The sequence below is a fragment of the Sciurus vulgaris genome, assembly GCF_902686455.1.
Source record: "Sciurus vulgaris genome assembly, chromosome: 5".
Lineage (NCBI taxonomy): Eukaryota > Metazoa > Chordata > Mammalia > Rodentia > Sciuridae > Sciurus > Sciurus vulgaris.
The window spans coordinates 95,550,717-95,562,698 of NC_136465.1; the positions used below are offsets into that span (position 1 = coordinate 95,550,717).

Sequence of the window (11,982 nt, forward strand, 5' to 3'; positions counted from 1 at the left end):
TGGAAATGCTTTTGATATTGATTGTATTGGTTATATGTATGTCAAAACTGACCAAATTGCATACCTCAAATATGTGCATTTTATTATACTTCAGTTTTGCCTCAATAAAGCTATTTTTAAAAAAGAAAATAAAAAGGGAAAGGGATATAGCTCAGTGGTTGAAAGCCTGTGTGGCATGCAGAAAGCTCTGGGTTCAATTCCTGGTACTGCACAGAAAACAGGGAGGAGGACCAAATGGTGTGGGAGAAGAATCATTCCCTTCTCTAAAAGTTTTTTCAATGTAATACGTCTTATTTTTTTTTTTTTTTAACACAAAGCATTTAGTGTGGCTACCCATTTTAAATTAGTGTTAACTTAGAAGATCAGAATCAAAGAATTTATCTTGTTACAACTTCTTCATTTTTACACTGAGAAATTAAGACATAGAGAATAGGTCAGGTACTTCGCCCAAGGTCACAGAAGCTTTAATTAACAGATGAACCCAGACCTGAACTACAACTTCAGAATTTCATATTCTTTGCATAGTATCATATTTAGTTTTGTTCACTTTTGACTTCCAGAATATTGGGTAGTAACAGATGAAATCAAAGCTGACTTTAGCTACTAGATTGCTGTCTTCTCAAACTTAGTAACTGACTAATTGAAAATTCACCAATCTCCACAACCTCTTTTAAGCTGGGATCAGGTCTGTCTCAACTGTGAACCTTTGTAAACTGTAGATACCTGGACGCCACAGAATCAGACTCTAGCCATGAGTATAGCTTAGAGGATCCACAGCTGATTCTGATGCTGAATCCTGGTTTTGAATAATTTCCCCTGTCTTTTTTTTTTTTTCTAACGAATTTTATTTTTCTAATGACAAAGAGACTTGGAGAGGAGAGTTCAGAGGCAGAACTTCCTGTTTGTTAAACACACCACTGGGAGTTTTGGAGAGAGCCATCTAAAGTTCTCTTCAGAGTAGTTGGTCCTTTTACCCAAAAGAATGAAATAGCACTGTTCACATTTTTTTACTTAGTCTTCAAACCTTAATTAAAAAAAAAAAAAAAAAAAAAAAAAACTGATTAGAAATTTGACAGTATTCTCTTTTGAGACAAAAACTGTACTTGCAAAATACAATATGAATCAAGTATCAGAACTGATGATGTGGGGTGGGAGTTAGAATGAAAGGGGTAGGCAAGAAATTGAAGGGATTTGTTTGTCATACACATAGGAGTTTAGATTTGATGTGGAAAGTTGTAGGCAGCTGATCTAGATCTTTTGAGTGGGATTGTGATACATTGAAGGTGACACATATATGCATCTCAGATCTTATTGCCTTCAGGTGTGACCTTGTTTAACTTCTGACTCTCAAAAGCCTGTCTATGGGGGGCTGGGGAGATAGCTCAGTCGGTAGAGTGCTTGCCTTGTAAGCACAAGGCCCTGGGTTCGATCCCCAGCATCCCCAAAAAAAAAAGCCTGTCTATGTAAAGGCCTTTAAGAAAAAGCCCCTGTTCTTCTTTTCCATGCAAAGACTGAAGTCATAAATCTTTTAAATATCTGCTAAAACTATTTCCTCATTTTTATCCTTATTGCTATTTCTCCAGAATAATCTTTATCATCTTTTACCTGAATAATTGTAAGAGCCACAGGCTGGGATTGTAACTCAGTGATATTGCACTTGCCTAGCACATGTGAGGCACTGGGATCGATCCTAAGCACCACATATAAATAAAATAAAGGTTTTGTGTCCATCCATAACTAAAATAGATACATGATTTAAAAATGAAATAATTGTAAGAGCCTTCTAATTGATTTCCTATCTCAGTCACATTCTGTACTACTGTTAGGGTAACTATTCTAAAAAAACAAAACAAAACAGAAAAACCCAAAAACAAATCTTTTATAAAATCTTTCAGTGTTTTCCCATTTCCTAGGGTAAAGTCTAAACTCTGTAGCATATCCTTAACAGTAATTTGCCGCCTCATTACCAGCTACTTAGGAAATGTAGGTTCTATACCCTATACTTCAGCCATGATACAAAAGATATGATGTTTATAATATATTCTCATGATTATACAAGTATTATTCTCTTATCCTTTTTTCCAATTGATCAGTTTTGCAAATTCATATGAATCTTTTTTAATACACTCCAAACGTAACCTCTCTTAGTTGTTTCCTGCCAATCCTTTTTCCCTCCTCAAGTTAGCATTACTTTTATTACTCTGAGGGTAATTGCCTGTATAAATGTCCAACTTACCCCATTAGAGTTTGTGATCACCGAAGGTAAGGACTATATATTTCATTCATCTTTCTTTATTTTCCCAGCATCTAAGTACAGTGTCTGGCATGTTAGCATTCAGTCATTGTTTTTTTTAAAACCCATCTATATTAAATTGATTTCTGTGACATTCATTTATGAATATTTGCCTCACCCTGTTTTTTTATGATTTTCAAGTTCCTTGGGATTTTTAAAAATCATTAAACTGTTTTCCATCATATAGTACAATACCTTGCTTGTGATTATGAGTAGTGGAATATTACTTTGATTCATGCCCTAGGCAAAAGGAGTTACAAATAAAAAAAAAAAAAAAGTGACAAATTTGTATGTTTAATGATGCAAATACTTCTGTTCCTTAAGAATATACTGACCATTATACCAATTAGCTAGTGTATGCTTTTCTTTGTATTAAATTTATACTTAAAAGAGGGAAAAGATGATAGGTTCAGATTAAGTTATTCTTTTGTTCTTTTGATAATCTTTTTACAATGTCCCTGTGTTCCTTAGAACATGTTATTCTACCACTAACAGCCAGTGTTGTTTGGAGCAAATTATTTGATTGCACTGGGCTTCAGTTTCCTGGTCTGTAAAGCACATGATAATAGCACTAACTCATATGATTGTGTGAGAATTCAATGAGTTAATGCATGTAAGGGACTTACAATAGTGGCTGGCATGTAGCAAGTATCCTAATAGCCATCTGTCCTCATCCTCTCACTGGCTTTCATTCACTTCCTTGAATGTGCTAAGCCCTTTCCAGCTCCAAGGGCTTTGTGGATGCTTTTCCTCCACTGGGATTGCAAACTTCGTCTGACTGGCTCCTATTCAACTTCAGATTTCTCATTAGACTGGAAGTTCCAGGAGAGCACAGTGTCTGGCACAGTAGTTAGGCAATAAAATTTATTGAATGAATGAGTAAATGATAATTGAGCCAACTGAAAAAGAAAACAGGATCACATGGAATAGAAAGTTGCTGCTTCTAGGGTTGTGTGGTCAGGCAGGTTCTCTCATTGTAAGCACGGAGGAAAAGAGAAACTGTATTATATACACACTTTTAAATTATAAATATAAATGTTTAGTAATTGGAGCATTAAAATAGGTGTCTATAATATAATTGAACTCTTTGCCTAAATTATGATTAACTTTAGCTTACAGTGGAATTTTCATTGCTCTCAGTAATTTGAATATACTGTTTATGCTTTAAAATTAATATATTCTAACCATAATTCAAAAGAAAGAAAGAAACTCTTAAACAACTCACTGCTTCAGTTATTTTTTTCTTTAGTTTTAAAATTTTTTGTGGTACTAGGCATTGAACCCAGGCACACTGTAAAACAACTATATCCCCAGTCCCCACTTTTTGAAAAAATTTTGAGACAGAGTCTCACTAAGTTGTTCAGGCTGGCCTTAAACTTGTGTTCCTCCTGTCTTAGCCTCCTTAGTAGTTTGGAATGCAACAACATACCACCATGCCCAGTTATTTATTAGTGACATCAAATAAATTAAAACATTAAATGTATTATTTATTAATGGCATTTTTCTTCTTTTTAAATCATTATTTATTGCACTCCAGACATTGTGTCTTAAGAGACCCACAGAAGCTCCAGTTGGTGGTGTTCAACAGAAGGGATTTCCTGTTTTTTCTCTTAAGCAGACATGGTCAAGGGCTTATTTCATACATTTATGATTGAGTTGGGCAAGATCTGGTTGTAGCTCTTGTAAGATTTAGGCCACTGTTGGTTTCTCCCTTTTCCTCCGGTGTAGCCTTCCTGGCTTTTTTTTTTTTTTTTTTTTTTTGGTGCTGTGGATCGAACCCAGGGCCTTCTGCTTACAAGGCAAGCACTCTACCGACTGAGCTATCTCCCCAGCCCCCCTTCCTGGCCTTTTGATCAGGAACTTGGTGAGTCTGATTTCACATTGCTGAAAGAGTGCTGAGGTGTCATTTACACCCTTCAAAAGTTTTAGGCTCAATCTGGTAACTGCTTGCCCCTTGCAGCCTTAAAATCTAGAGTGCATCTTGAGAGGGAGATTGGTTGAGTGTTTGTAAAAGGACTTCCTGCCTCTACCAGGACTGTCTCCCAAATACTGTGAAATAATGGTACATTGCACTTTGCTCTTTAGAAGCCCTGGCTCCCTAGTTTCCTCTTTGTAGCTCCAGAACTAAAAGCAATCATATTTGTGGTTTCTCAAATTCTAATCTATGACAAGCCCTCGCTAATATCTCAAACCTCCCAAACCACTCATTACTTTTCTACTGGGAAGCATGCACAAGACCTGGGTTTAATCCCCAGCACTGGGGGGGGCGGGGGAGGGGTGTCACCTTTAGATTGTGATAGAAAAGAGGAGACTTCTTATTTCTGTTTATTTTATCCAATTTTATAAATATCAGTCATTTGATTTTTGTGAATAGGGATGACATGGTAAAACATTTGGGCAATTATGTTCATATTTACCTTTAAAGTTTCAGTTTATTACTTGATGGTGGTACAGGTCACATTCACCTTGAAAACATTCTCCAAAAGTTTTGTGGAAACGCCCCCAACCATCCCCTAGTATTCTTCCCCAAACCCTTGGCATTGGTACATAGGTTTTGGGGTAGGCAAATACAGGTTTGAACCCTACTCTTCTTTGAAGTTATGTTATTAACAGCAAGCATTTATATAGTGTTACTATAAGCCAGGTGCTTGAAGAACAGGGAAATTCTTGACCTCTTTTAATGCTTTGAACAGCCCTGCAAAGTCAGTTGTTACAGAGATGCAGCTAGGATTTAAATTTAGTCCTGGGAAACACTAAAACCCATGTTAAATATTGTTTTATATCACCTTCCTATTTGATGTTGAATAAATTGCAGATATGCAACCCTCTGTCTGTGACTTTGAAACCCAAAAAGCTTTAGAAATTGATAGTCTTTTCGTGTCTTAGTTGGTGGCAAAAAAAAAAAAAAAAAATGTGATATGAGTTGATAAGAAGCTATTTATGTCACTTATTTTTTTTTAAGATGGGGTCTTACAGTGTCCACCCAGGCTATCCTCAAACTTCTGAACTCAGGCATTTCTGCCTCAACCTTTTGAGTAGCTGGGACTATATAAGTACACGCCAGTGTGCTCAGCTATTGATATATTTTGTTTATCGCATTTAGAGTGAATATTCATATATCTTGCTGCAGAAATAGTAATGTGTTAGATTAGTAGGTGCTGTTACAGACCCTCTCTGGAAGAGTTGCTAAGTATTTGGTATATGCACTAATTAACTTCCTAGAATACAAGAAATCCTGGCATCTGAAACTGTCTAAGAGATTATAACTCTCTATTTAATTTTTATAACATTTAGTTTTATGCACAAATGTTAAAATCTAAGAATTATGTGACATAATTAATATAAGTAAGGATTTGAGATACCATGTGCATAGGAAATATTCAGTTTGTTGGGGTTGTTACTGTTGTTATCTTGGATTTTATAGTCAGCAGTACAGTTTGAATTCTAAAGCTCGAATATGTAGAGAATGTGAATTTTGTTCAGCTTGCAGCTGAAGCCCAGTACTTCAATATACTGGTAACAAGAATAGTGAGAATCATGCCTTTTATAGAATGTTAGTTCATTTTGCCTATGAGTGACAGTTTAGAACAGTAATGATTTTTCTCTTGTAAATATACATTATCCTGTAGGCAAGGTTTACTTACCTTTTCATGTCATTATGCACATAGAAAATCCTTTACTGGGACTGGGAATGTGGCTCCGTGGTTGCCTAGCAAGCACAAGCCCTGGGTTTGATCCCCAGCACCACAAAAAGAAAGAAAAGAAGGAAAGATAATTCTTTACTGAAGTAAATGAGGGAGGAGAGTATATGTCACTACTTCTGATACTCCAGACTTACCTGGCCACCTTGAGGGCTGAGGGAATCAATATAGCACACCTGAGAAACACTGTGGTAAACCACCATGTATATGCCAAATGTAAGGGGAAGATAAACGAAATCCTAGAAATTATTTGTGGATTTACTTTTCTTACTTCTGCAAAAGTGTCTGTTGAAAGCATTTTAGAAATTTCAGATAATACATGGATGAAACTTAGAATTTTTTTTTTCCACTACTGAGGATCAAACCTAGTGACATTCTACCACTGAGTTACTTTCTTCACTCTTTTATTTTTTATGTTGAAATAGGGTCTCCTTTAGTTGCACAAGCTGTCTTCAAACTTGGAAACGTAAACTTTTTAAATAATTCAATCTCTTAATTGCTTATCTTCTACTAATCAGGAATGAGATGGAATAACAGTTTTACTTAATGCTTTATAAAATGTATTTGTTGATGTCCTCAATTAAATATACTTTACCCCTAAGTTAGAATTATGAAGAAATCATGATGTTGTCTTGCAACATCTGAAGCCTTTAAGAGTATATGATATATTTAATTTAGCACATTTGGCTTTTTTAAGGGTCTATCATTTATTCATAGTAAAAATTCGGTTGGGTCTGATAATTTTGCCAGTTTGTTGTTGTTGTTGTTTTGTTTTTTAAATGTAAAAATTTGGAGGGTTTTTTTGGTTTTGTTTTGTTAACCAGAGTTAACCCAGGGGTACTTGAACACTGAGCCACATCCCCAGCCCTATTTTGTATTTTATTTAGAGACAGGGTCTCACCAAGTTGCTTAACACCTTGCTTTTGCTGAGACTGCCTTTGAACTCACTACCCTCCCGCTTCAGCCTCCTGAGCTGCTGGGATTACAGGTGCATGCCATTGTGCCCGGCCAAATTTGGAGTTTCTTAGAAATTATTTGTAGCAGGGTTTTAGGGCAAGGACACAACAAGTAGTTTCCCATTTTCTCTGCCCCACCTTCTGTCAAGCCTAAAGTCTTCCTTCCAGATAAAAAAGGGAATAAGATCTTTTTAGAACATAAACTGGGACATTATCTCTAGCCATAAATTCTGAGTAGGATAGTGGTGTGAACATTCAGGAATTATGAGTGCTCAAGACTTTGGCTCAAGAATTCGGGGGCCAGGGAAGATACCCTTGTCTTATTAGCTTCTCTTGAAGGATTCTGTTTGAAGGATTCAAAGGAGGATTTCTTCTTGCTGGTCTCTTTGTGTTTGGTGAGCCTCTTCCTTGGGCCACAGCAATCTAAATGGAATTTGCTGACTAGGTAGCATCCAGTGGTCTGCTTATGTCTTCCCTTTTTTTCTCTTTTCATGCGCTCTTGTAGAGGGGATGTGGATAAGAGAGTGGCATGGGTGGACACTGTTTACCAGCCTCTAGGGACACAGTCTGAGGAAACTTGAAGCTCTGTCTGCTGAAGCTGGGGTTCTTTCAGTGGATTTTTTTCAGAAGTAGAATAGTACTTCTGATCTTACAAACACACCTCCTTTGTAACATTTTACTGCTTTTAAAACTTATTATTCAGAATAGTGGATGATTCTACAGTAGCCTTTAGCTCAGAATATTTTTATGTGTTAATTTGGAAAGAATGTGACTCTTCAGCACTTCTTTGAACCAGGGCATACTACTTATTAGCAGGTTACTTGGTTTTTTGCAGAATGTTACATCTCCATTTAAATCCCAAGTCTAAATTATAATACTATAAAACTTACCATGTATTCCCTAGAATACATGGTAATAAATTTTGAAAAAAAAATTAACAAAATTGTTTTTATTATGGAAAAAAATACTCATTATGATAAAAACCATGTATTGCTTATGAACATGCATATATACTTTGAATTTGTATTGTAATTGGTTTTCTCTTTCATTCCCACAAGCCTCTTACAAAGAAGATACAATCACCTCTCAACTTTCATTATTTTTAACCTCAGAAGTATGAAATGTTGATGTGTTAAGGTTTAGGGAATAGAAAGCTACAAAAGAATTTTCTGTAACTGTTGGAAAACAGGATAGTTCTGTAAGAGAAATTTGCAAGGCAGATAGAACCAGTGAGTGGTAACAGCTTGATGACTGGTGTTCTTAGCCTCTTCAACAAATGGTGCTAGGAAAACTGGAAATCTGTATGCAGAAAAATGAAATTAAACCCCTGTCTATCACCCTGCACAAAACTCAACTCAAAATGGATCAAGGATCTAGGAATTAAAAAAAAAAAAGGATCTAGGAATTAGAACAGAAACCCTGCACCAAATAGAAGGAAAAGTGGGCCCAAATTTTCATCATGTCAGCTTAGGACCACACTTTCTTATCAAGACTCCCAAAGCACAAAAAATGAAAACAAGAATCAATAAATGGGATGGATTCACACTAAAAAGCTTTTTCTCAACAAAGGAAATAATCAGTAATGTGAAGAGAGAGCCTACAGAGTGGGAAAAAATCTTTACCACACATACTTCAGATAGAGCGCTAATCTCCAGTATTTATAAAGAACTGAAAAAACTTAACACACTAGGCTGGAGCTGTAGCTCAGTGGCAGAGCACTTGCCTAGCATGTGTGAGGCACTGGGTTCAATCCTTAGCACCACATAAAAATGAACAAAATAAAAGGCAGTCTGTCCATCTACAACTACAAAAAAAAAAAAAAAAAAAAAAAAAAAAAATTAAAAAAAACGACAACAAAAACTTAACACCAAAAATACAAATAACCCCGTCGATCGGGCTAGGGAACTGAGCAGACACCTCACAGAAGAAGATATACAGTCGATCAACAAATATATGAAAAAATGTTCAACATCTCTAGTAATTAGAGAAATGCAAATCAAAATTACCCTAAGATTTGATCTCACTCTAATTAGAATGGCTGTTATCAAGAATACAAGCAACAGTAGGAGTTGGTGAGGATGTGGGGGAAAAGGGACACTCATACATTGCTGGTTGGTTTCCAAGTTGGTGCAGCCACTCTGGAAAGCAGTATGGCGATTCCTCAGAAAACTTGGAATGGGCCCACCGTTTGACCTACCTATCCCACTCCTCGATTTAAAAGGTCTTAAAACCAATGCTTAATGCAGCCACATCAATGTTTATAGCTGCTCAATTCACAATAGCTAGATTGTGGAACCAACCTAGATGCCCTTCAATAGATGAATGGATAAAGAAGTTGTGGTATATATACACCATGAACTATTACTCAGCTATAAAGAAGAATATGATTATGGCTTTTGCTGGTAAATGAATGGAGTTGGAGACTATCATGCTAAGTGAGATAAGCCAATTCCAAAAAACTGAAGACTGAATGTTTTCTCTGATAAGTGGATGCTGATACGCAACAGCAGGGGGACAGGGGATTAGGGAAGAACGGATGAACATTGGATTGTTTAGAGGGAAATGAGGGGAGAGGAGGGGCGGGGGAAGGAAAGATGGCCGAATGAGAAAGACATCATTGCCCTATGTACATGTATGATTACACGAATGGTGTGACTCTACATCATGTACAACCAGATAAATGAAAAGTTGTACTCCATTTGTGTACAAAGAATCAAAATGCATTCTACTGTCATGTATAAATAGAACAAACAATTAAAAAAAAAAAAAAAAGAATAGAGCATGCAGCCCTAAAGCTGGGCCAGTAAGACACAACAGTGCTCCATGAGGGGGAGTCAATCAGTGTGCATACAAAGGGTCCCCTGGATCTCTCCACCTTTTGCAAACTTCTCTTTCCCTAAAACAAACAAAGAGGCGGCTGGGGCTCAGGTGTAGAGTACTTGCCTAGCATGTGCAAGACACTGACTTCTATCCTCAGCACCACTAAAAATAAATAAATTAAAAATGTGTCCATTTACAACTAAAAAAACTTAAATATTTAAAACAAATATTTTATCTTTGGATAACATTCTCAGAATTAAGAACTCTTTTTTTTCTTTCAGAAAACTGAAGAATGGGAAAAATATAAGACTGAAGCAGACATGGAAGAATATATATGGAAAAATAGTGCCTCGGAAAAAAATATTCTGGAAACGCTTCTTCAAATTAAAGCTGCTGAGAACACAGAAGTAAATACAGAAGAGCTCCTTGGTACTAAAGAAGTTGAAGAATACCAAAAATCTGTTGTTACTCTTAAGAATGAGGGGGAAAATGAAACTACCCTTTCTCAATACAAAGAATCGGTGAAGAGAATATTAAATTTGGCATGAATGATGAAGTAGAAAAACCTGCTTTGATTTATTAGTTTTATGATATATGTAATCAATATCTAATTTGATATAAAAGTGAAAATGTTTAAAAACCATTGTTTTACATCAGAGTTAAAATTATCCCTTTCATTCTACTGTGTGATGACAATGATTATTTCCAAGTTTTTTAGTTTATGTACAGAGTTAATTAGACTAATCACAGGATCTCTGTGATTTCTCTGGTTCTAATTTTGATTTTATTTTTGCATAACAACTTTAATATTCATACATTTACATGTATTTAAGTATTATTTTGTCACCTGTCACATTTCTTTCCTCTCAGATTGGTATTTAGTGATTGCTTTTGAAAAATGATTTGGTTATTTGGAAAGCTAGACCCAGAACCCAGCCCCTTCACTTGGAGCTCAGTGCTGTTCCCATGCCTATTAGCCTTACAATCCAGCTTACACTATCACCAATTCTGGGTTGAAACAGATCCTCAAGAGTACTTTCTAATCTAAAAAGTTTGTTCATCTCTCCCTTTAAGGGTTCTTTATGTTGTTTCAATTCTGTTTAGCATTCTACTTTCTATATTCTGGAGGTCATTTTGCCAAACCCAAGTTAGCAGAAAAATACAAGTGGATATTAACCTGGTATTCATCTCTCTGGTGGCCCAGTTAGAGATGCCACAGCTTGAGAAAGAGGTGAGGAATAGGACGTTGAATTTCACTGGAGTAAGTGACAAAATGAAAACTGCTGTAAAAAATTCCCATTCAATTTAGCTTCAATTCAGTCTTTGGTTTTGGTTTTGGTTTTGGGGCTGGAGTTTCAACTCAGGGCCTCCTGCATGCTTAAGTAACAGCCCCAACTCAGTACTTTGAAGTATATCTGCAAGTCATCTTTTACCACTTCCAAAACTGTTAACAGCCAATTAATTTAAAATCACAGTGAAGGAATTATTGAGAGTTTATTTGTCCAATGGATGTATTTTGCCTAACAATTAGAGAATATATATGAAAGTCAAAAGTAATTTCAAACCAATTGTCTAAAAGATTTGTAAAATGAAAGTGTGATTGGGTAGTAGTAAACCCAAGAGTCCATAGGTTATAAAAAGGATGAAAATGTGACCTGGAGTACAAAAAAAAAAAAGAGCAGTATGTTTTGTTCCATTGGATGAAGACAGTGAATGAAATGCAAGACAGATAAAAATGACTTTTTCAATCATGTTAGAGCATACTTGAAGTATATCAAAAATTTGTGGTATAAAGGAAGACATACAGACAGGGTTTAAAAAGGAAATATTTTGAAAGAAGTAGAAGCCAAGGTGGTGATAATTTGCCAACATGTCAAGAGGCATCAGTTAGGGTGTTGTAATCATTCAGTGCAGATGAAAGGAAATAGAGATGTGTAATGAAGAATTTGATCTTGCCAAAGACAGATCTGGCCTTTGCCCTCTGCCTCTGGGAGGCAATCTAAGTCATACCTAATAGGGGTGTCTTTATTTTGGGTGGGAGCCAGCCCCCAAAGATCTGAGGGTGGGATCAGGGGGCAGGTTTTGAGTCACATGGTATCTGTCCACCTGGCAGCTGAGACTAAGTACCCCTGCAATCTAGTCAGTTATACTTGTGTGATGGAGCCCCAATAAAAAGATTGGACATGAAGGCTCAGGCAAGCATCTCTGGTTA

At 36.2% G+C, this 11,982-nt stretch overlaps 1 protein-coding gene across 1 annotated transcript in view; it reads left to right on the forward strand.

Annotated features, from left to right (window-relative positions):
• MRPS35 (mitochondrial ribosomal protein S35) overlaps positions 1 to 10,605 on the forward strand; it is a 51,709-nt gene extending 41,104 nt beyond the window's left edge. Inside the window, exon 8 of the mRNA XM_079139447.1 lies at positions 10,052 to 10,605. Coding sequence (XP_078995573.1) covers positions 10,052 to 10,318 — 267 coding nt within the window. The 3' untranslated portion in view covers positions 10,319 to 10,605. The remainder of the gene's footprint in view (positions 1 to 10,051) is intronic.
• The last annotated feature ends 1,377 nt before the right edge of the window (positions 10,606 to 11,982 follow it).